General features: G+C 42.1%; 1 protein-coding gene across 3 annotated transcripts in view; it reads right to left on the bottom strand.

Moving 5' to 3' along the window:
* LOC134351495 (leucine-rich repeat-containing G-protein coupled receptor 5-like) overlaps nt 1-26,398 on the bottom strand; it is a 177,300-nt gene that overhangs the window by 109,472 nt on the left and 41,430 nt on the right. For 2 of the 3 annotated variants that reach the window (XM_063057716.1, XM_063057717.1), the window contains exon 2: nt 13,118-13,189. In XM_063057716.1, coding sequence (XP_062913786.1) covers nt 13,118-13,189 — 72 coding nt within the window. Of the gene's footprint in view, nt 1-13,117; nt 13,190-16,153; nt 16,740-26,398 lie in introns of those variants that run through there. The other variant, XM_063057718.1, reaches the window with a different exon arrangement.

Here is a 26,398-nt window from a genome sequence, read left to right as displayed (position 1 = left end):
CCAGTAGCCTGGCCAGAGGGATAGAGGTTCTTTTATTTCTTGGCTGCATTCCTGTGGCTTTTTTTAAATGGACCTGGGGTCCATTACTCAGCCATTAGCTGCGAGACAGATGTGTTGATGTGTCTGCTGGTGGGTTGATATTGTTTAGATGTTTGTGAATTGGCTGCTTGTGAATGTCAATGGTCCAGACTTCCTGTGTACAATGACTTTAAAAAAAAAATTGGGAAGAAAGTTTCTTTCCTCTTCAGATTTTGCATCATTTCATTATAGGCTGCTCCGAGATCCTTAGAATGTAGTCACGATAAGGATGCCAGTCTCAGTCTGTCAAATGCAGTCTTTCTGCCTTCCTTATATCACTCTGATTTGTACAGATTCAGGAAAAAGCTCTGCGTGTGAGAACAGGTCTTCCACATTTTAAAGTTCAGAGTAAATTTATTATCAAAGTATGTATATGTCACCGTATACTACCCTGAGATTCATTTTCTTGCAGGCATTCACAGTAGAACAAAGGAATGCAATGGAATCAATGGAAAGCTACACATACTGACAAGCAACCAATGTGAAAAAGATGACAATCTGTGCAAATGCAATAAAGAATACTGAGAACATGAGCTGTAGCGTCCCTGAAAGTGTGTTCATAGGTTCATAGGTTGCAGGAACAGCTCAGTGTTGTGGTGAGCGAAGTTATCCACACTGGTTCAGAGCCTGAGGGTGAAGGGTAAGAACTGTTCCTGAAATGGTGGTGTGGGACCTAAGGCTCCTGAACCTCATTCCTGGTGAAGCAGCAGGAAGAGAGCAAGATGATGGGGGTCCCTGATGATAGATGCTGCTCGCTAGTGACGGCACTCCGTGTAGATGTGCTCAACGGTGGAGAGGGCTTTGCCCGTGATGGACTGGGCCGTATTCACTACTTTTTGGAGGAGTTTCCATTCTTGGGTATTGGTGTTTCCATTCCAGGCCGTGATGCAACTAGTCAGGACACAGTCCATGACACATCTACAGAAACTTGTCATTTGTCCTTTACATTTTACGTTAACTGAGAGTGTAGGCATCACTAAGCTATGGGTACATATATAATATTTGTAGCAATTTCCCCAAGCTTCAGAAGTTCTATTGTATTAAACCCAAGCAGAAAAGCACAGCGATTTGCACTGCTGCCACTGTAGGCTGGGCTGGAGAGTCAAGCTATCTCTCTCACTTACCAGTACTTACTGTGAGGTTCCAAAGTAAATTTATCGTCAAAGTACATATGTATCACCATACACTACCCTGAGATTCATTTTCCTGTGAGAACATATAGTAATAGAATCAAAAGACCGCACCCGACAGGATGGGCAAACAACCAGAGTGTAAAAGGCAACTAACTGTGCACACAAAAGATAATGACAAACAAGTAATAAATATCAAGAATACAGGATGAAGAGTCGTTGAAAGTGAGTCCGTTGGTTGTAGGAACATTTCAATGATGGGTCGAGTGAAGCTATCTCCTGTGGTTCAAGAGCCGGATGGTTGAGGGGTAATGCAGAAAGAGCATGTAAATTTGCTTTTCCAGTCACTGCATCGGATTAGGTTTGGGACCTGTCATCTGCTCACGTGTGAGGAGGATATTTACGTCTACAATAATTTATTATTTATTAGGCGATACAGTGTGGAGTCACGCCATCCCAGCAAATTCAGATAAACCCGATTAACTCTAACCTAATCATGGGACAATTTACAAGGACCAATTAACCCACCTGGGTGGAGGCAGTTAATATTCTTGTTGCCGATTGCGCAATTTGCTGTTTATTTTGTGTGAGGAGGGAAGTTAATGTTCTTGTCGTTTGTTGTTTCTTGTGTGTGGGTGAGTTAATGTTTCTGATGTTTGTGCAATTTGTTTTTTTGTGTGGGGGAGGCTAATGTTCTTGTCGTTTGTGCAATTTGTTGTTTTTTGTGGGGGGTGTAATGTTTTTCTTGCCATTTTTGCAATTTGTTGTTTTTTTGTGTGAGGGGAGGTTAATGTTCTTCTTGCCATTTGTACAATTTGTTGTTTTTTTGTGTGAGGGGTTGATGTTCGATGCTTTTCTTTAAACAGCGCCCATGGGTTTCTTTGTTTCATGACTGTCTGGAGAAGATGAATCTCAGAGATGTACAGTATACTGTACACATACTTAGATAATAAATGTACCTTGAACATTGAACCTTGGTCATTTCTTCTTCCATTTTTTCTGTGTACAGGACTTAGCAATGTTGACTAATGTCATTCCTTGCCATTTATTAATTACATTTCTGCTGTAAACTGGAATACTGTGCATGCACTAAGAAGTTTTGTAAGTCCTTCGTCACCATTTTAGAAAGTGGAAAAAGACATAAATCATCGTGTGGCATAGAAGGAAATGACAGGATCAGTTCAACTTTCCATTTTACAATCTAATTTTATTTTATTCTGTATTAACATCTTTAAATTTAATTGACTTTAATTGCTGCTCTAATTGAATACATAAACTCGGGAAGGTCAAAAGCAGCAACGTTTATACAAGATGTTTTGCACACTGCTACGCTTACTACAACTAATTCCGTTTTAGAAACATAGAAAACCCCAGCACAATACAGGCCCTTCAGCCCACAATGCAGGGTTGAACACATACTTACTTTAGAAATTACCTAGGGTTACCCATAGCCCTCTATTTTTCTATTTTGTTAAAGTTTTACCAGATGAAAAAGTAGGAATATATTTATATAGCACCTTTTGTGACCTCAACATGTAATAGACTAAAGTTTGCAGACAATAAATTATTTATTTGGCTTGATTACTGTAGTAGCATGGTTACAAACTATTGTTCACATCAACCTGCCTAATTTAGTAAGCAATTTCACAAGCTATGGACAATATCTTCAGGGCATCGCCATCATTATGTGTCTTGTTGCACGACGTGGGCAATCATGCTCTCATGACCATGATTGTTCTTGGTGAATTTTTCTACAGATTTGCTTTGCCATTATCTTCTTCTGGGCAGTGCCTTTACAAGACAGGTGACACTAGCCATTATCAATACTCTTCAGAGGCTGTCTGCCTGGTATCAGTGGTCACATAACCAGGACTTGTGATATGCACCAGCTGCTCATACAAGCATCCACCACCTGCTCCCATGGCTTCATGTGACCCTGACTGGGGGCTAAGCAGGTGCTACACCTTGCCCAAGGGTGATCTGCAGGCTAGCAGAGGGGCAGAGCACCCTACATCTCCTTTGGTAGGGATGTATCTACACCCTGATACCACTATAACAAATCCTGGTGTGAAATCACATCATAAACACCAGAGATAGATCCTGCAGATGCTGGAAATCCAGATCAACACACACAGCATGCTGGAGCAATTCAGCAGATCAGGCAGTATCTATGGAAATAAATAAATAGTTGATATTTCAGCTGAGACCCTTCATCAGGACTGGAAAGGAAGAGGGATGAAGTCATAATAGGAAGGTGAGGAGAGTGGAAGAAGTACAAATTAGAAGATGATAGGTGAAGCTAGGTGAGGGGCAGGTAGATGGATGGGTCATGGGGATGAAGGAAGAAACTGAGAGGTGATAGGGGGAAATGGTAAAGTGCTGAAGAATCTGTGAGAAAGGGAAGGAGGAAGGGCATCAAAGAAAGGTAATAGGCAGGTGAGGAGAAGAGAAGAGCTAAGAGGGAGGTAAATGGGGAATGGAAGAAGAGAGAAGGTGGAGTGGGGACAAATTACTGGAAGATGGAGAAACTGATTTTCATGCCGTCAGGTTGGAGGCCACCCAGATGAAAAATGAGGTGTTGTTCCTCCAGTCTGAGCTTAGCCTCATCGCGATGGTAAAGGAGGCCATGGACTGACATGTCAGAATGGGAATGGGGATTGGAGTTAAAATGGCTGGCCACAGGGAAATCCAGCTTGTTGTGGATGGAGTGAAAGTACTCGACAAAGCACTCCCCCAATCTATGTTGAATCTCACCGATGGAGAGGAGGCAGCACAGGATACAGTAGGTAACCTTGGCAGACTGGCGGGTGAAGTGTTGCCTCACCTGGAAGGACAGCTTGGTGCCCTGAATGGAGGTGAAAGGACAGGTGTAGCACTTCTTCTACTGGCAGTGATAAACGCCCGGAGAGAGAGCAGTTCAGAGAGACAAATGGAGAAGGGAGAGTAAAATCATAACAGTTGTTCTCCAAATCACTACCTAGGAAGCACAGCAAATTATAAATGACCTTTCACTGGGATTGCGAGAAACAATAAATACTTCATGCTGATTAAATTTGTGAGACTGTGGATCAAGGGTTAATTTAAGAGAAAGGCAATCTCTTCACAATCACAAAATGTTGGGGGAACTCAGCAGGTCAGGCATCATCCATGAAAAGGAGTAAACAATCAACACTTCCAGCCCAGACCCTTCATCAGGATGGGAGATGAAGGGGAAGGAAGCCAAAATCTCCTTCCCTTTCCAGTCCTGATGAAGAGTCTTGGCCCAAAACGTCAACTGTTTATTCATTTCTATAGATGCTGCCTGACCTGACGAGTTCCTCCAGCATCTTTTGTGTTTTGCTCTGGATTTCCAGCATCTCTTGCATTTAAGCCAACGATCAAGTTTATTAATCTTTTTGGAGGTGTCAGAAACAAAGGCACAAATACACTTCACATTACAGATGGAAAATCTGTGGGCAGGTGATGTGGAAAGTGGGACGTAACCAGGAGCAGGGGGGACAGCACACACTGATGAGCTCTGGTTAGAATGGAGTTAGAAAGCAGAAGGTTAAGAGAGTGATGCTTCGTTATTTCTCCCAGGCTCAACCTCTTGATGAATGGGGCCATTGCACTTCCAAATGTTAGAGCAGGGGTTCCCAACCTTTCTTATGTCAGAGACCCCAACCATTTACTGAGGGGTCTGTGGGCCCAGGCTGGGAACCCTCTGCTTTAGAGCCATGACTGTGGCCCATTTCCTGCAACCTGGGTAGATTATCTGTACTTCTCGCTTCATTTTTCTGTAATTCTTTACCCTTGCTGAATGTTTTTTTTGGTTGCGTGTCGAACCTACACACCCCAGCAAGTTTGTAATATGTGCAGTATATTCCTAAAACACATAGTGAATAAAGTGGCTCCTTGATCCTCAAGAAAAGGGCATGCTAGGCTGGGTGGGTTTATTTACAATGCTGTTTTGCACACACTCAGTGATTCAGGAACAGCTTCCTCCCCTCTGCCATCCAATTACTGAGTGGACATTGAACCCATGAACACTACCTCACTACCTTTTTATTTCTATTTTTGCTCTACTTATTTAACTATTTTATATATTTACTGTAATTCAGCTTTCTATTATTATGTATTGCAATGTACTGCTGCCACAAAGACAACAAATTTCATGACATTAAACCTGATTCTATTTGCTATTAACCTACAGTAATTGAAAATTTGCAGTGAGTAATTAACCTCTGAGCATTACCTTGGCATATGGGAGAAAACTGCAAAACCTGGGGAAATAGATACGTCCACAGAGAGAACCGGCAAACCCCGCATAGGCAGGGGCAATGTCAAGATCAGTCTTGGGTCCCCATAGCTATTTTGGTGTTTGGTTGCCCAGAGAGAAGGGAGATTGCTGTAGTCCAGAGGCAGCATGGCTGTAATCATTTAAACTTTGAATTTCAATTTTTCCACTTACATTAATCCAAAAGATCAACCTGGTATTGATTAAGTGACTTGCAGTGAACTTTTTACATTAAAAGTCCCCTGGCCCATAATCAATTCGGGAATGTTTTGGCATCTCTTGTGACCGTAGTTCCTCAGGCACAAATGTCATCTGGCATGACACTGCCTAAACAAGATACTCCCTAAAGATGGGTGCAGAGATCAGGATACTTAATTAACCCACACTGATTGCAAAGTAAGACACTTGCCAATTTCGTGCTGGTTGCTTATTATAGTGATTCTTGCATGTACCCAGTGCTAACAGTGCTCCTCGTTAACAATATGGATCCGGGAGTTTACCAGTATTGTAACTTGTTAAGCACAATTAAAGCTGATCTTTTGAATGTAACATCAGCCCCATAAAGAGGAAATGCACTATGGTGGTGGACGTTACAGAGAAAGAGAATCTGACCTGGGAAGTATGAAAAATGGCACAATTCTCATTAGAACCCTGGTTAGATCACATATCGTTTATTGTGTTCAGTTCTGGTCGCCTCATTATAGAAAGGACATGGAAGTGTCAGGAAGAGTGCAGAGGACATTTGCCAGAACACTGCTAGATTAGAGAGCACGTCTTGGGAAGATAGGCTGAGAGAACTAGGGCTTTGGAGTGAAGGCAGATGAGAGCTGATTTGATAGAGATGTACAAGATGATAAGAGGCATAGATAGAGTGGATGGCCAGAGACTTTTTCTTCCCCAGGGCAGAAATGGCGAACACAAGTTGGCATAATTTAAGGTGTTTAAAGAAAGTATAAGGGGTAAACATAGAAACATAGAAAATAGGTGCAGGAGTAGGCCATTCGGCCCTTCGAGCCTGCACCACCATTCAGTATGATCATGCCTGATCATCCAACTCAGAACCCTGTACCTGCCTTCTCTCCATACCCCCTGATCCCTTTAGCCACAAGGGCCATATCTAACTCCCTCTTAAACATAGCCAATGAACTGGCCTCAACTGTTTCCTGTGGCAGAGAATTCCACAGATTCACCACTCTCTGTGTGAATAAGTTTTTCTTCATCTCAGTCCTAAAAGGCTTCCCCTTTATCCTCAAACTGTGACCCCTCGTTCAGAGGGGTAGTCAGAGGTAGATTTGTTTTAGACAGAGAGCGCACTGCCAGAGGTGGTGGGAGGGGCAGATACATTAGGGACATTTAAAAGACTTATAGGCAAGTGAATGAAATAGAAATGTCAAAGGGAGGGGTTAAATTGATCTTGGAGTAGGTTAAAGAAGGGGGCAGCACAACACTATGGGCCGAATGGCCTGCACTGTGCTGTACTCCTTTATGTCCTATGTTCAATGTAGACCAACTCATCCAATTGCTGGCATTCAATCAAGAAATGACCTTGGCCAAATTAAATTAATTTAGATTTATTGCATGAATTAAATAATTACATATTTGTAAAATAATGGCCAAATGACAAATTCCATACATCTGTTCTCTATCTGCATTGTATTCTATGTTGCACATTTATTGTGTTTATTTTGGTAATTTTAGCCGTGGTAAGAGTGAAGATTCTGATGAAGAGTCTTGGCCCAAAATGTCAACTGTTTATTCCCATCCATGTATGCTGCCTGACCTGCCGTGCTTCCCCAACACATTTAGTGAATTGCAAGGGAATAAGTTATGCATTCATGCTTTGTTCTGTGCAGTTGGTTCTGGGGCCACCGGGCGTCACATCTTTTGTTGACCACTTAATTACGCTTAATCACATCACTTCAAGACAGTATGTTTTACTAATTGCTAATAAAGAATTGAATACAGTTCTTTGACTTTGTGGAACATCTTTACTGGGCTGATCGGTGGGTGCATCATACAAGGATAACGAACAATGCTAGGTTGCCAGCAGTGGCAATTGGTTTGTTAGAAATGGCCGCTACAAATTAAACCACAGGACCATAAGACATAGGAGCAAAATTAGGCCATTCAGCCCATCAAGTCTGCTCTGCCATTCCATCATAGCCGATCCCAGAATCCCGGATCCTACTCCACCCCATACACTGCCTGCTCACCATATTCTTTGATGCCCTAACCAATCAGGAAACTATCAACTTCCTCCTTAAATATACCCATGGACTTGGCCTCCACAGCAATCTATGGCAGAGCATTCCACAGATTCACTACTCTCTGGCTAAAAAAAAAAAATTCCTCTGTTCTAAAAGGTCGCCCCTCAATTTTGAGGCTGTGCCCTCTAGTTCTGGATACCCCCAACGTAGGAAACATCTTTGCCATATCCGCCCTATCTAGTTCGTTCAAGATCCAGTAGGTTTCAATGAGATTCCCCCCCCCTACCCCCGCCACCCTCTTCTAAATTTCAGTGAGTCCAGGCCCAAAGTTCCTCATATGTTAACCCCTTCATTCCTGGAATCTTTGTGAACCTCCTCTGGACTCCCTCCAATGACAACACATCCTTTCTGAGATATAGGACCCAGATGTTGTTCCGCAAAATAATGGGCAAACAACAAATCCCTTGGAATTTCAGACAATTACTGAACGTAAATTCCACAATCTCACATAGCAGAGATGTGGATATTCACGACATAAAATTAATAGCCCAGTTTAACATCGGACATTTTTCTATAAATTTAAGTATTAAGGATTGGGTAATTTTGATATTCCTCTGTGTGGCTCACACAATAACTCCTTTATGTAAAACAAGGAAATGATTAAATGATGCACTTCATCATGTTGAATCATTTGTTCTAAAGTTAAAAGAATCCATCTCTCTCTGATAAAGACATAATTTTTCACAGTTGCTTCCTCAGAACTGAGCAAACACAAAGGCATTTCACCATATAATGCACACTTTGTTACCCTGGCAATATAAAGAAGTTACACTCCGTGGATCATAAATTGAATGTACATTGATTTTTAAAACTCCTATTCTTTTTGTTGGTTTCTTATCAACAAAAATGCTTCCTGATCTTGGAAACTCATTCAATCTATGGATAGAAGCCAGTTTATCATTGTGTTTTTCTATTTTTGTGCTCTTTTGTCTAATTGTGTCTTTTTTGTGCTGTGTTGGTTCTGCAGTAACGATTATTTTGTTAACGGTTACACTTGTGTACTGGAAATGATATAACTATTAAACAAGATATCTGACTGCAAGATCTGCTACTTACATACTCAAAAAGCTTAAGCACCCTCCCCATAAACTCTGCCCTGTGATGCCACTCTGGTCCCATCCCAATACTCATCAACACTGCAGCTCCCAAATACTTCTTGACCAGCAGAATCTTTTATCCTACTGTCGTCAGTTATGGAGTCATTCTAGGTTGATCTAAGCCAGAGTCACCACTGCACTGGTCTCGAGGAAGATTTTATAGGAAATTCTCAGAACCAGCAATGAAACAGATTCTTTCATGGCAATGGTGATAAAACCATTCTTCATTAGACTTGAAGAATGCTTTGAATAATGCACTTAGGCAGTCATTCACGGTTCAGTTGTGGTGTGTATTGCCATTACTGTAGGCATTATTACTGATGTTATTAATATTCTTCCACTGTAAATGTGACTATTACGAACAGGAATAGGTAGCTCAGTTTCTTTGGTATACTCCACCTTCTGTAAGATCTGGTTGATTTGGACTAAACCTTGGCTTTGCATTCCTGAAAACCCCTCATAACCTTTCTTTCTCCCTCGGTCTCCTGTCCCATGATCCTCTCACTTCTCCAGCCTTGAATCCCTTTTGCCAATCAACTTTCCAGCTCTTATCTCTATCCCTCCCCCTCCTGTCTCCTCCTATCATTTCAGATCTCCCCCTCCCCCTCCCACTTTCAAATCTTTTACTAGCTCTTCTTTCAGTTAGTCCTGACGAAGGGTCTCGGCCCGAAACGTCAACTGTACCTCTTCCTAGAGATGCTGTCTGGCCTGCTGCGTTCACCAGCATTTTGTGTGTGTGTTCCGTCATAACCTTTCATTGCTTTGCTTCCCAAGAATCTACCTTGTCCTTAAAAACATTCAAAGACACTGCTTTGACTGCCCCTTCCGTATTAGTAACTAACTTGCAATTTTATCTTTAGGGAATCCTGCATTGGAAAGAATGTCTTATTGGAAAAGATTGAGCAAGCTAGGGCTTTTCACTTCAGAAGATTAAGGAGTGACTTGCTTGAAATTTTCTGGATATTAAGTAGAACTGTCATGGTAGAGAGAAACAATTTCTACTGATTGGAGTTTCTGGGACCAGGGACATAGTCTGAATATCTGGGTCAGGGTTTTCAGAGGTGTTGAAACTTGCAGTTCTCTTCCACATCTGAATATGCACACTTGGTCAGTCTGTGACTTGCACAGATTGGTGAAATGGTCTTAAACATAGGAGCTGAATTAGGCTATTCTCAGTCAAAATGGGGAAGTTATGACAGGTTTGCTGCACCTGAACAGAGGATACATCCTAGTTACAGGGTATGGGTGCCAGAAGGGAACCGGAAACACACTCAGCCATTGTGTCATTTAGTTCAAATAGACTCATGCTGTCAAGTGATTGATGAATGCTTGGATGAAAAAGTGGAAACCACCCATACAAATTGATTTCTCATCCTTGGGAAATGCTGGGAGGAAATGGCAGTATAAAGCCAGAATACACAAGTCTTCAGCAGGTAAGTGAAATCTGTGAACCTCTACACTCAACTTGCCCATCCATGGAAGTGCCCCCATAACTAATAATCTCACTTTAAGGACTCTTTATCTCATTACCGCACGCTCTTGTTATTTATTGCTATTTATTTATATTTGTATTAGCTCAGTTTGTTGATTTCTGCACTCTGGTTGATCATTCATTGGTCCTGTTATAGTTACTATTCTATAGATTTGCTGAGTATGCCCACAAGAAAATGAATCTTAGGATTGTATATAGTGACATATATGCACTTTGGTGATAAAGTTTACTTTGAACTTTGAACCAATAGAGAAATGTTTCATTTCCGGTTGAAGTCCTCTGTGCTTTCAAGTTTTGAAGGGGACCTCAGTAATCCTACAATCAGAACAGCTTTATAGTCCTTCTCCATATAGCACACATACAGATTTACCTTTACAGTACCTGCTGTCCACACCGACTCTATCTGAGTTTAATTCTTTTTTTGTTTATATGCAATTTTGTGAGGAACAGGTGTTATTTGAAGTAAGTAGGCAGTTTGCTCCGAAGTTATTATCCAAGGAGACAAAAGCCACTCGTTCCTCTGAATGAATACTTGCTGATATCGGTTTCAGTGCTTTCCTGAGAATACCTGTTTTGGTCTTGTGGTAAAAGTACATCAAATGGATTATGTTCCATGATATATGAAGCCACTCTTTGTGAATAAACTGAAATGGGGCATTCAACATAAAGCCAGTCCAAACCCTGGATTGCTGGCCAGGTTTTCAAATGCAGCTGCCAATCCTGCTCAACTCAGTCCTTGGTCAATAAATCAAACCAAACTTCTCTTTAAGTGTTACCCTGCACCTTGTATCCTTTGGATGACGGACCACTCGTTGAAAGATTCTCTGAATCTGGTAAAATAGTAATGCCAACATTTCATTCCATTTTTTATTGCTTTGATGTCATTTTGCTAAAAATAAATCAAATCTCATAGTTGACAGGATGGTGCCTGATTTTGTGAACTCAAGGTACAACCAGTCACCAACACAGAACGTGAAACTCATACTTGTCAGGAGTGTGAGATACAAAGCAGGAGACGACGATGAATCCTGGCATGGCAACAGCTCCAAGCAATGCTGCTGAAATTTAGCCATTTAAATGGAAGTCGATCTGGGCCTTCTATTTATGTGCTGCCAAATGCACAAATATGTCATAATGGATTCACATAGCACAGAAGCACACCATTTGGCCTATAATGACCGTGCTAAAACCATTTACCTATCTATGCTAATCCCACTTGCAGCTCCACCCTGTCACCCTAATAAATACAGTAGATATGGGAAATGTAAAATATAGAGGGCATAGATGAGAGAAGGAAAGTTTAAAGGTGACTTAGGGGACCCCTACACAGTGAGTGGTAAGATGCTGCCTGGCCTGCTGAGTTTCTCCAGCATTTTGTGTGTGTTGCTTGTCAGTACCTGAAATCTGCTGCGAGGGGGCTTGGTGGATGAGGCAACAGCTTTAGAAGCATTTAGACAGACACGTTGACGGGAAGGGAATAGAGGGATTTGGACCAAGTGCAGGCACTGTGGTGAGATGGAGATATGTCTCTACCAAAGGAGATGCAAGGTGCTCCTTCCTTCTACTAGCCTGCAGGCCAGCCTTGGGCAAGGTTATGTGACCACTGATGCCAGGCAGACAATCTCTGAAGAGTATTGACAATGGGCTGGGGTCTCCCGTCCTGCAAAGACACTGCCCAAAAGGCAATGGCAAACCATTTCTGTAGAAAAATTTGCCAAAAACCATCATGGTCATGGAAAGACCATGATCATCCACATCATACGACACTGCATATAATGAATGAATGCATGCAGATCGGTTTGCTTTTGACTGGCATCATGATCAGCAGAGACATGATGGGCTGAAGAGCATTTTCCTGTTTTATTACAGGGGTTCCCAACCTCTTTTTATGCCACGGACCCCTACCATTAACCGAGGGGGCCACAGGCCCCAGGTTGGGAACCTCAGTTCTTTAAGATCAAAGATTCAGAGGAAGCCACAAGACAGAAGAGATCACTTGGAGCTATGCAGCCTTGCCTCACAGTGCAGTACATGGCCCGTGGTCTGGAGCTCACATTTCCTTGACACGTTTTAAATGTTTGGAGGGTTTCTGCCTCTACTGTCCTTCATGTTGTGAGTAACAGGCTCCTAAAATCTTTTAGAGCAGGGGTTCCCAACCGTTTTTATGCCATGAACTTCTACCATTAACTGAGGGGTCCGAGGACCGCAGGTTAGGAACTCCTGCTTTAGAGTTTTTTGTCACGTCTCTTCTAATGAATTGCTCCTGTTTTTTGATCCCTTGGCTAAGGGGAAGATGTCTCTCCTTCTTATTTTATCCAGGCTCCAACTGGGCAAAGTCATGACTAGTCTCCACTTCAAACCCATGAAGTGCTTTCCTGCACCATCCCCACATCTCATTGTCAATTGTGAGCAGTTTTGGGCCCCTTAGCTAAGAAAGGATCACAAGAATATTCCCAGGAATTAAAGGGTTGTCATATGGGGAGCATTTGATGACTCCGGACCTGTACTCGCTGGAATTTAGAAGAATCGGGGTGGGGGTATTTACTCTACTTCCAGTCTTTTGGAGTTATTGATAGTGCAGCAGAAGGCATTCAGGTGATTTTGCCGGCAATGAATAAGAAGGAAAGTCATTGTTTGTCATTCTCTTCATCAGCAGTTGTTTCAACATCCTGTACTCCGATCTACAAATACCAATAATTGCCACAAACCAAATGTTTTGTCATTTTTACATCCAAATGTGACACTTTTAAGACCAACAGCAGCATTGTCATACTTACAACTCCTCAAGGAAGTGGGCATTGCTAAGGCCTCTCTTGGGCAGCTCGGTAATATTGTTCATGCTGAGATCTCTAAGAGAGGGAAATAAAATGAGAATACTTCAAGTGATTGCACAATATTCACAATTGGCATTTGACAATTAAATGCCGCTATTCTATAAAATTAAAATGTTCAACAATTGTGAATATCTATTTAATATATTGATAAATAAAATTTAATGCAAAAATGCCTTTGACAGTGTTGGACTCAGATTGGATTTTCACATGGAGATGAAAACTTTCTTCATTCTGGAGATTGCTGAATCTTTGGAATTCTCTCCCCAAGCAGACTCAATCACCAGTTATATTTAAGACAAAGATCAAAAGATTTTTAGACCATAAGACATAGCAAAATTAGGCCACTTGGCCTATCGATTCTGGTCCTCCATTCAATCATGGCTGATCCTTTTTTTCCCTTCCTCAACCCCATTCCCCGGCCTTCTCCCCATAACCTATAAGAAGGTTTTTTAAAGAAATCATGAAATATGGCGAGATTGAGAAAAGAGGTAACAGATCTCCCAAGATTTACTGAATGGTACAACAGGCATCTTTTCCTTGTTCTACATGGGCCTTTTCCAACTTCAAAATAAAGGTTAAATTTAATAGGATGACAATAATTACATTACACTGAAACAGAAAGGTAATGGCTAATATCTTGAAAATTATCTCTGTAAAGATGCAATATATAATAGCTATTACTAAAAATAAAACAATTGAAAGTAATTATAAAAAGGAATGTTTCTTTTGTATACTTAACTGATTCTGCATAAACAAAGTGTTTATTTTTTCAAGGAAGTTTATGAATTAAGCTAGTGAAATGTATATCCAGTTATATATAGCATTTCCTGACAGTCTTCCACAGTAGTTCCTCGTACAGGAAATTAGTAATATCTGTGTAATGCAGAATTTAATCAAATGTTTCACAAAGTGAATTTACAGAAAATTTAACAGTAGAATTCCTGTACTTTAAAGAAATTTCCCTCGCTTCTTGATGCATCCACTAAGCTACACCTCGGCACATTGTTTACTAACACTGAACACAGAGGAACTGATTTGCCCAGTACATCACAGGGAAAGCTCTCCCAGCGACTGAGCACATTTACATGAAATGCTGTCGTAGAAAAGCAGTATCCACATCGCCTCTAATCACCTCTCCTCTTAGGAAAAACCTCTGATTCCATAAATCAATCTAGTGAACCTAGGTTGCATACCCTCTATCATAAGTATGTCGCTCCAAACCTGTGAATGATATTCCAGGTATTGCCTTATCAGTGTGTTGTATAGCTTATTGACATATTCACTTTTGTATTCAAATCCTCTTGGAATAAGGCCTTACAAACATGAGAGAGTATGCAGAAGCTGGAAATGCAAAGCAACACACACAGGACCTGAAGAAGGGTCTTGGCCTAAAATGTTTATTCTTTTCCACAGATGCTGCCTGATGTGCTGAGTTCCTCCCGCATTCGGAATAAGGCCTTGCCTGCTTTACTAGTTGCTGATATGCATTGTGCATTTTCTCTCTAGATCAGGGGTTCCCAACCTGGGGTCCAAACGCCTCTTGCTCAATGGTATTGATCCATGGCATAAAAAAGGTTGGGAGCCCCTGGTCTAGGTGGTCAGAATCCACACTGTGGTTCAGGGAGTAGCTTTGCTTGTTCTACCTACATGATCATTTTCAGTCAGCAGTCTACCAATGATGTCACAGCGCTACACACCATCCTTACTCACCTGGAGAGAAGGGATGCACATGTTAAAATGCTGTTCCTGGACTACAGTTCAGCATTCAGCAGCATAATTCCCTCCAGACTTGATAGGAAGCTCAGGGACCCCAGCCTGCAGCCCACCTTGTGCAGCTGGATCCTAGACCTTCTATTGGATCACCAACAGGTGGTAAGGATGGGCTCCCTCACGTCTGCCCCTCTGACCCTCAACCCAGGTGCCCACAGAGTTGTGTCCTGAGTCCCCTTCTCTACTCCCTGTGTGTGGCAGTACACCCACAACTGTACTGCCACACACAGCTCCAATCTGCTGATCAAATTTGCAGATGACACGACTTTGATCGGGCTTATTTCCAGTGGTTATGAGACAGCCTACAGAGGAGAGGTCGACACCCTGACACAGTGGTGCCAAGATAGCAACCTCCCCCTCAATGTCCAAAAATCAAAAGAGCTGTGGATTACAGGAGGAATGGAAACAGACTCGGCCCGATCAACATCAATGGGTCTACAGTTGAGAGAGTGAGTAGTTTCAAGTTCCTTGGTATACACATCACCGAAGATCTCAGCTGGACTGTACACTCCGGCTTTGTGGCAAAAAAAGCACAACAGCATCTCTTCCACCACAGGTAACAGAAGAAGTTTGGCATGAGCCCCCAAATCCTCAAGACCTTCTACAGGGGCACCATTGACAGCATCCTGACTGGTTGTATCATTGCCTGGTACAGGAACTACACCAACCTTGATCGCTAGGCACTGCAGAGAGTGGTACGGACAGCCCAGCACATCTGTGGATGTGAACTTCCCTCCACTGAGGACATTTACAGCAGCAGGTGTATAAAGAAGGCCTGGAAAATCATCGGGGATACAGTCGCCCCAACCATAAACTGCTTCCATCTGGCAAATGGTACCACGGCATTAAAGCCAGGACCAACAGGCTACGGGACAGCTTCTTTCTACAAGCCATTAGACTTATAAATTCACATGTCTGTACATTGCTTCAGAGTCATAATGCAAAGATCTTCACTCCCTCACGTTGTGGGACAGATGTAAGATATAAATAAATTCAAAGATATCAAACTCTATTTTAACACCAACATCTTTAAAACTGTCATTATTTTAAAAATTCTTCACTTTTTCTACAAAAGCGCATGAGTTTACATTTCAATGGTTCAATCTAATATCAGAGAATATTTACCGTGATCCAGAGTCTGTCAAAAACTACTGTCCGTCCCACAGACCGAGACACACACAGAGACACAAACATCCTGCTCAGTATTACCATTAAATGTAGCCACATTAAGCTTGGTCTCCTCATCCAGGTCCTTTCATATTTGTTGTTTGCTGAGATACAACGCAGAATAGGCCCTTCGATCTGTACTGCCCAGCAAACTCCCAATTTTCAATGACCAATTAACGTACCAACCAGCACATCTGTGGGCTGCGGGAGGACCCAGAGAAAACCCACACAGTCACAGGGAGGATTACAAACTCCTTCCAGGCAGCTCTTGTATTCTCCCATGCACGTTAACAAACAAGCCCACAATCATTTAGGGTTTGACCTTGAAACATATACAAGTGTCATCTGCAAACTGCAGTTCGATGGCTGAAGTTGAAGTAATCTTTGCTCTGAAGCAAAGGCAAGAAAAGGTGAGCAGTTCCCAAACTCGAGGAAGTCTGCAGGTGCTGGAAATCCAAAGCAACACAGACAAAATACCGGAGGAACCCAGCAGGTCAGGCAGCATCTACGGAAAAGAGTTAACAGTCGACATTTCATGCCGAGACCCTTCTTCAGGACTGAACAGTTTCCCATGTGATTAACTTCACACCAGCGGGAAGCATACTGGATATAATGACCAGCTTCATTGTCATGAGCCCTGCAGGCCTCTGCAGTGAGCTGTAGAGAGTTGGGCTTCCTGGTTTCTCGAGCACCTGTATTTACTAATTGTTATCTCAATTAGAGTCATTAAGCCCTTTGCCTTCTGATTAATCCGGTTAGTTATTTGTGACTGGCATGGGTATTCTGCATTCTATGATTATTTAATGCCGGCTCTTGTTTGGCACTCATCATGGAATCCTTGTGTTCAGAATGATTGGTCTTGCGTTGTCACTCGGTCGTACCACCAATGTTCTGCTGAAGTTCCCATATATAACCTCTTGTATCCATTTCTACAGAGTGTGGGCAACAATTGAACCCATTCCTCTGCTCCTGGTTTCAATTGTTGCCAGCGCTCACCGTGACAATCGCAGAAAGGGAGATTCTGAAGGGTGTGGGCAATGACACTGTCTACATTGTGATGGGGTTTCTGTTGAATCCACTAGTTGAGATTGCAGCTGACATACCAGCACGAAGTAGACAAAGGACGGAAACTAATTTCTGGAGAGCCGTATTTTAGCAAAATGCCCCGCTGTCTCTTTTGACTTATGGTATCAAAGGATTTTGAGAGATCAAGGAAGGTCATGAATAGGAACCAATCCCACTTCATAATTGACTTAGAGTTGCCAATTATGTGCACTGTCTCTCTAGATAGCCCGAATCCACACCACCGTTCAGGAATAGCTCTTTGCCTATGGGAGGAGGTATTTGATGAGGTGCTTGACAATGACTTTCATTGTGGCTGTCAGGAAGGCAACCCTCTGAAGTTACCAGTTAGACATCTCCCTTTTTGATGATTGTCATGATCATGGTCACTCAGAGGATTCTTGACAGTTGACCATCTCTTTCCAGATGGTTTCTTTCTGCCATGGTTTCCAACTTCAACAGAGTTTCCTTCTGCTTATAAGGACTGTTAAGTTTGAATTCATAAATGGCCTTCAAGGCTTGTCTGCAGGGTTGGATTGGATAGTCCATTGTACAATGGGGTCAGCTCCACCCATTTCAAGGTCAGTTCTGTTTGAGAAGGTCTTCAAAGTTTTCCTTCTAAAATCAACCAACAGCTTTCTGAAGTGTTTTCATGTTACATATGCAAACGACATCCAGGATCATCTGAAGGTTCCAAGATTCAAAGTACATTTATTATCAAAGTATGTATGCAGTATACAACCCTGAGATTTGCCTTCCTACAGCCAGCTACAAATCAAAGAAAACCATGGAACCTGTTCAAAGAAAAACATCAGACCTCTAATATGCAAAAAAAAGAAAAGAACAAATCATATAAACTGCCAAAAAAAAAAGCGAAAAACACAAAATATAAAACACCAAATCATCGGAGCAGTTCAGGCATATTCAGTTGAGCTCACGCAGTTCTGTTCAATCTAACTCTGTGTCATTCGTTAACTTCAGGCTGCAGAGCCAGAAGACAAAATGCCATGGATCATCTTGCCTCGAAATATTTGAACATAAACACTGTTCCTGCAAGTCTTTCTTGGGCGGGTATAATCAGCCAACTAAAATATTCCCATGGTTTTGGATCAATACTTCTTGTTAAAAATATATGAAGTAAACTAATAACAGAGCTGTCAAAAGAGTTGAAGTTCGAAGTACATTTAATATCAAACTGTAAACATTATACAACCTTGAGATTCATCTCATAACAGGCAGCCACCAAACCAAGAAGCCCAGAAGAACCCACTAAAAGGAAAAGACTATCCAACACCCAATGTACAGAGAAAAAAAACAAATCATGCAAACAATTAGAAGAAAGCCCTTAACTCCGAGTGGAGTCATTGGGACGCCGTCATGACGACGGTTTTTTAGCAGGCTTTCTTATTTTTACAAACCCGAGTTGCTAGCTCGACGCTGAACTCAGCATGGATGGAAAGCGTGCAAGGGAGCCGGCTGGATTTGAACTCGGGAGCCTTTGCTCCGAAGTCCGGCGCTGATGCCACTACGCCACCAGCCGGCATGCAAACAATAAACATAAGCAATTAGCATTCTAAACAGAAGTCCACAAAGACAGTCCTGCCCAGAGACCATTAGTTCAGTGCAGAGAAGGGCAGCCAACTGAATTGGCCCATCTGTTGCTTCGGGCCCCAACACCCTAACTACTTCAATCTGGCCTGGCACACAAATTGTCCAAATATCAGGTTCAGTTGCTTTGACTGCTCTGGGGCCTGTACCTGACCTTTCCAATTCAGCCTGGTGCTTAAATTATCATCCAGACATCATGTTCTATCACTTCGATACGTTCTGTGGCCCAAACCACGCTGCCTTGATTCAGCCTGTACACAACCTTTCTGATCCAGCCAACGCTTCAATCGTCATCCAAACATCTACAGTTTTGAGCAACATGACTTTGTATTTGTTTTTTATCATAGTCTACAGACAGCTGTCAGATGTTTTGACTGCACAACGCAGGAAATCTGAGTCAAAGTTGAACTGGTTAAGTAAAATCCTTGACAATATCAACAAGGGATAATAGAAAACAACTTCTATTGAACCAAACTTTTATGATCAACGCCACTGATCACTGCCAGTACCCACAGTTTTACACAGCACACTGCGTGCTTTTACTGCTGATACTGAACTCTTAAAATAAGAGAAAACCTTGGAATTCAGAACACTGGAATGCATGGATACATTTATCATTTTTTATGTTCAGCTAAATCCTCTCAAATATTTTGGAAGTCGTCTTAAACAGCCTACAAACTGGTTATGTTTCAGAGTCCTAGAGTCATACAACATGGAAACAGGCCAATCAGCCCTACTGCTCCATGCTGACCAAGGTGTCCACCCAGACTAGTCCCATTTGCTGTGTTTGTGCCACATCACTCTAAGTTTTTCCTACCCACATATTTTCCCCAAATGTCTTTTAGACGTTATTATTTTACCTGCAGCAACTACTTACTCCGACAGCTCGTTCCATTTACATACTAACCTTTGCATAAAAAAAAGTTCCCCTCAAATTTCTATGAAACTTTTCCCCTCTCACGTTAAACTGATGCCCTCTAGTTCTTGATTCCTCAAAGCGGGGGGAAAGTACATTCACCCTATCAATGGTCTTCACGATTTCATGCCCCTCTGTAGGATCACCTCTTCATTTCCAATGCTCCAATGAAAAAAAATCCTATCCTTTCAACCTCCCTCTCTAAGGAGGAGAAGATGGTGGCGCGACGGCAGCGTGCGCAGCCACTTTGGTGGTAATGTCTGTTATCTGTCAAGTCGGGGACCGTGCACAATTCTGTTTTGATGGAGACGGACATGAGAGCACGGAGGAACATCTGGAAAACTTCTGAAATGCCCACTTCGCTGCCGCTGCTACTGTGTGGCAACCGGAATCTCCGGAGCAGAAGGCCCCGAAATCCTTGGCTTTGTGTGTTTCAGCGGCCGGGGCGAGGTTGAAGGCGCTCAGCAGAGGATGGCGCTTGGGGGAGGTTGTATCGGAGAGACTGGTCGGAAGCTCGAAGTTTTCGGACGGGTGGACTCAGTGTCAGCTGGGGTCAGCTGCTTCCAAGGCATCGGCAAGTTGACAGTGCCTGGAAGTTTATGGCAGGGAGTTTCTCCCTTTTGCCGCCTGCTATCGGGGACTTGGGAGTCGATCAACTTGGGGACTTTTGAGATTTTATTTACCGTGCCCATGGTTTGTTCTTCATCAAATTATGGTATTGCTTTGCACTACTGTAACTATATGTTATAATTATGTGGTTCTGTCAGTGTTAGTCTTTGGTTTGTCCTGTTTTCTGTGACTCCAGAGAAACATTGTATCATTTCTTAATGCATGTATGCATTTCTAATTGACAATAAAAGAGGACTGAGTGTTCTCACGATCTAAATTAGTCTCTTGAGCTTTGGGGATATTCTTGTAAGTCTTTTCTTCACTCTTTCTAGTTTAATAACACCTTTCCTATAGCAAGGTGACCAAAACTGAACACAACACTTCAAGGGTGGCCTCATCAACGTCTTGTACAATTGCAATATAACCTCCCAATTTCTGTATTGAGTATTTCTATACTCAGAGTGATGAAGTCCAGTGTGCAAAAGAATTCTTCACCATCTTGTCTACCCACAAGTCCAACTTCAGGGAACCATGTACCTAAACTTCAAGGTCCATCTACAACAGTGGTTCTCAACTTTTTTTATTATTATTATGCCATGGACCAAAGGCGTTAATAAAGGGGCATGTTTACCCCAGGTTGGGAACCCCTACCCCTACTCTATAATTAATACGATCAAATAAAATAAATCAATCATAGTGACACTTTGGGCTGCTCCCATATAGCCTCAGGAATGTTGGAAGTTAATGCAAATGATGCATTTCACTGTATATTTCCTTGTACATATGATAAATAAATCTGTATTTTATTAACTGGAATTTAAGGTGTGCAGAAAGCAAAGATTTCATAAAGTTGCTTTAAAATGCTATGTATTTAAGATAGTCTTCCAATGATATTTTCATCACTTTCTTTGAGTACAAGTCCACAGAACAGATTGCAATCTCCTCCCAGCTGTATGGAATAATATGAAAATTAGTTAAAATAATTTATATTCTTTACAAATGAGTGATTCCAACAAAACAAAAAAACTATGAGAATTGAACCTTACATTGACCCTGCTTTCCCCCAATATGCCCTAACACATTGCCCACCAATCACTATCTCTACAAAACATTTTTGTCATTTGCTGTTTGACTGTGCACAGATTTTACAAATTATTAATGCAGTAGTTTAGGTTGCACATGTGTAAAATTATCTGCAAGGACCTCGAAAACAATGCAATTATGTACAAGTTTCTCAACTAACCATAACAAACTGATGGAAACCCACTGTGGTCCATTAATCATACAACTTTGCGCAACAGATTTTTACTGAGATTAGTTATTTCTGGAAAAAGAAACTGAAATTAAACTGCAATCAATTGCAGGAAAGAACACCAAGAAATCCTGTCTCAGCTCCTTAAGGTAATCAAGCAGCCAGCATTGATTAAACACTTGAGGTTTCTCACATAATTAGAACCCCAAGCTCTACTGAGTAGCTGGTAACAGTTGTGGAAACTATGTCTGCTGCTATATCAAGCCTCACTAGCTCTGTGTGACATTCCATCACTACATCTGCATTAACTTCTTCATTGTTCTCAGTAAGCATAAACTCTTAAAAAAACTCCCCTCCATAGACTCAGTCTACACTTCTCACTGCTTCAGTAAAGCAGCCAGAATAATCAAAACACAAGATTCTGCAGATGCTGGAAATCCAGAGCAAAACAACACACACAAAATGCTGGAGGAACTCAGCACGTCAGGGAGCGTCCATGGAAATGCATAAGCAGGCAATGTTTTGGGCCGAGATCCTTCCTCAGGACTGGAAAAGAAAGGGGAAGATGTCAGAATAAAAAGGTGAGAGGAGGGGAGGAGGATTAGCGAGAAGGTGATAGGTGACGCCAGGTGGGTGAGGGAGGGGGTAAGAAGCTAGGAGGTGATAGGTGGAAAAGGCACATGGTTGGAGAAGAAGAAATCTGATAGGAGAGGAGAGTGGACCATGAGAGAAAGGGGAGGGCACCAGGCAGAGGTGACAGGCAGGTGAGGAGAAGAGGCAAGAGGACAGAATGGGGAATAGAAGGGTTGGGGGGAGAAAGAGAAGAAATACCGGAATGAGAAATCAATTTTCATGCCATCAGGTTGGAGGCTACCTAGATCGAATATGAGATGTTGCTCCTTCACCCTGAGAGTGACCTTATCATGGCAGAAGAGAAGGACATGGACTGATATGTCAGAATGGGAATGGGGATAGGAATTGAAATGGTTGGCACCGGGAAATTCCGCTTTTACAGATGGAGCAGAAGTGCTCGACAAAGTGGTCCCCCAATTTATGTCAAGTCTCACCAAGGATGCATCATGAGCATCAGATACAATGGTGGATCCCAGCAGATTCACAGGTGAAGTGTTGCCTCACCTGGAGGATTGTTTGGGGTCCTGAATGGAGATGAGGGAGGAGGTAAATGGGATGAACATGTTATCAACGTTTTTGCAAAACCTTTGCAAAGAATATGTGGAAAATTAAAGCTCTAGGGGAAAAATTGGAGGACAGAAACTTCAGGGCAAATTGGACATTTTATGGATGTTTGACTATTTGAGAGAATCAGAATCAAGTTTAATATCGCTGGCATAGTTCATGAAATTTGTTGTCTTTATTCCACCGAGATGCAACACAGAGCGTCATAGGAAGTCATTCCTGCCTGTGGCCATCAAACTTTACAACTCCTCCCTTGGAGGGTCAGACACCCTGAGCCAATAGGCTGGTCCTGGACTTATTTCCTGGCACAATTTATATATTACTATTTAATTATTTATGGTTTTATTATTATTTAATTATTTATGGTGCAACTGTAATGAAAAACAATTTCCCCTGGGATCAATAAAGTATGACTATGACTATGACTATTATGGCAACAGGTAATGCAATACATAACAGAAAAACCTGAATTACGGTAAATATATATCTGTATATATGCATTAGTTAAATTAAATAGGTAGTGCAGGAAATAAAAAAGTAATGGGGTAGAGTTCATGGGTTCAATGTCCATTCAGGAATCAGATGGCAGAGCGGAAGAAGCTGTTCCTGAATCATTATGTGTGTCTTCAGGCTCCTGTACCTTCTCCCTGATGGAAGCAATGAGAAGAGGGCATGACCTGGATGATGGGGGTCCTTAAGGATGGATGCCACCTTTTTGAGGCATCACTCCTTGAAAGTGTCCTGGATACTATGGAAGCCAGTGCCCATAATGTAGCCGACTAAGTTTACAACTTTCTGCAGCTTATTTTGATCCTGTGCAGTAGTCCCTCCACGCCAGACAGTGATGCAGCCAGTTAGAATCTATCCAAGGTAGATCTGTAGACATTTGCGAGTGTCTTCAGTGACATACCAAATCTCTTCAAACTCCTAATGAAATATGGCCTCTGTCGTGCCTTCTTTGTAGCTGCATCAATATGTTGGGTCCAGGATAGATCCTCAGAGATATTGACACCCAGAAACCTGAAGTTGCTCACTTGTTCCACTTCTGATCCCTCACAGAGGACTGGTGTGTGTTCCTTCATCTTACCCTTTCTGAAATCCACAATCAGTCCTTTGGTCTTACCGACACTGAGTGTAAGGTTGTTGCTGTGACACCACTCAACTCGCTGATCTATCTCAGTACCGTACGCCCTCTCGTCACCATTTGAAGATCTGGCTGTATCATCAGCAAATTTATAGAAGCCAGTTGAGCTGTGCCTCGCCACACAGTCGTGGATGCAGAGAGAATATAGCAGTGGGTAAGCACACATGCCTGAGGTCTGCCAGCGCTGATCATCAGCGAGGTGCAATGAAGATAATGACAAATAATTTGGAGGATTTCTCACAAAAGAAAGTTTACTGATGATCCAAAATTGCCAGGCAACAAACTTTGAGGAAGAAACATAGAAACATAGAAAATAGGTACAGGAGTAGGCCATTCGGACCTTCGAGCCTGCACCGCCATTCAGTATGATCATCCAACTCAGAACCCTGTACCTGCCTTCTCTCCGTACCCCCGATCCCTTTAGCCACAAGGGCCATATCTAACTCCCTCTTAAATATAGCCAATGAACTGGCCTCAACTGTTTCCTGTGGCAGAGAATTCCGCAGGTTCACCACTCGCTGTGTGAAGAAGTTTTTCCTAATCTCGGTCCTAAAAGGCTTCCCCTTTATCCTCAAACTGTGACCCCTCGTTCTGAACTTCCCCAACACTGGGAACAATCTTCCTGCATCTAGTCTGTCCAATCCCTTTAGGATTTTATACATTTCAATAAGATCCCCCCTCAATCTTCTAAATTCCAACAAGTATAAGCCTAGTCGATCCAGTCTTTCATCATATGAAAGTCCTGCCATCCCAGGAATCAATCCGGTGAAGCAGAACATTTAGATAGATATCCGACTAAAAAATGCAGGCAGATGGGTTGTTGGCGTCAATGAATGTGAATAAGATCACTCCGCATAGAAGAGGCAGGAAAAGATGCCCATGCTAAGTAATAAGAGATCTGGACAGGAGGTGCCTAGATGTTTAAGGGATGGAATGTACAAAAAAGAACAGTAAAAAATATGATACTACTCTGGGTTTTATCACCATGGCAAATCAAATGTAATTTTGACACATTCATTGTTGGACGACAATGAAATTATATTATGTGCAGATTGAGTTATTGCAGTCATGGGAAGCACACGTAAAATAAAAAAAACAAGGCTATGGTATAATTTAATAGGTGCTGAAATAAGAGTTTGAAAAGAAAAAACATGAAGTTACGAGGGAAATGGGACTACGTGGCTGCAGGTAAGTGCCAGAAGAGACACAGGTGCAATCGGCTGAATAGTCTCCATTAGCCTGCCATTTCAATTATGATTTCATCTCCATGTTATTTATATGGCTTTGATTGTAAACATCTGAAAAATCAAAGGCAAGGGTCAGATAGTAACCAGATAGAGTTCGGTGACTAGGTTGGGCATGAATTCAGTGGATGGTTAATCAGTTTGGGAAATGCACTCAGTGGCCACTATATATTTGCTCATTAATGCAAATATCTCATCAGCCAGTCATGTGGCAGCAACTCAATGCATGAAAGCATGCAGACATGGGGTGGGCATTACATGCTAGGCCAACAGAATCAGCTTTAATATCACGGGCACAGGTTGTGAAATTTGACTGTGCAGCTGCAGTACAATGCAATAGATAATAATAGAGACAAAAATTGTGAATTTTGTATATATATATATATATATAAAATATATATTGTTTTATATACATATAGAGAGAGTTCGGAGTACGCTGCTGTGGGTTTATTGCGTTCACTTTCCAGAAGTGGCTGCGTGACCTTGGCTTTACTAGAAGAGAGATCAAGTCAACCAGCAGGGCTGGAGCTGGGGCAGCAGAGAAAGGATCAGCATGGGTGTGGACCAAATATGTCCAGAGGGGCAGATAGTCAGACAGTGTATACATATCTTGCAAACCCTTCAGTAGTTGCATAGACACCTGAAGAGCAGACTGTCTGTTGGATGGAAGCCACCAACAACTCTGATAGAGGCAGATGCCAAGTTTTTAAGGTCACCAGTGGGAGGTGGTGCTTTAGCACTGCTGGCCCACCACCTCGAGGGAGTCTTGATCATAAGCGGGCCGAAAGTCCTGGAGACAGGTGGCAGATCAACTGATGATCCCACTGGTGATAGCACAGGACAGCTAACATCTTAGTCCACGTGTAGTTTTTAACTCTATATATAATACACCCACACACATATATACACCAAATAGTTAAATTAAATTAGCAGTGCAAAAACAGAAATAATAATGTAGCGAGGTAGTGTTCATGGGTTCAATGTCCATTCAGAAATCGGATGCCAGAAGGGAAGAAGATGTCCTTGAATTGTTGAGTGTGTGCCTTCATGCTTCTGTACCTCCTTCCTGATGGTAACAATGAGAAAAGGGCATGTCCATTCTCCCCTGCTTTCTCTCATGAACAGATACCCATATCTACTTCATCAAAGAAATAAAACTTGCTGCGCATGCATTGGTTGCCATATTGTCTACACCACACTGGTGGTACTTCAGTGGCTGTAAACATTCCTTTAGTCTGTGAAGGGCACAATATAC

Source organism: Mobula hypostoma, chromosome 9, assembly GCF_963921235.1.
Source record: "Mobula hypostoma chromosome 9, sMobHyp1.1, whole genome shotgun sequence".
Classification (NCBI taxonomy): domain Eukaryota; kingdom Metazoa; phylum Chordata; class Chondrichthyes; order Myliobatiformes; family Myliobatidae; genus Mobula; species Mobula hypostoma.
This window is presented reverse-complemented; position numbering and strand designations above follow the sequence as displayed.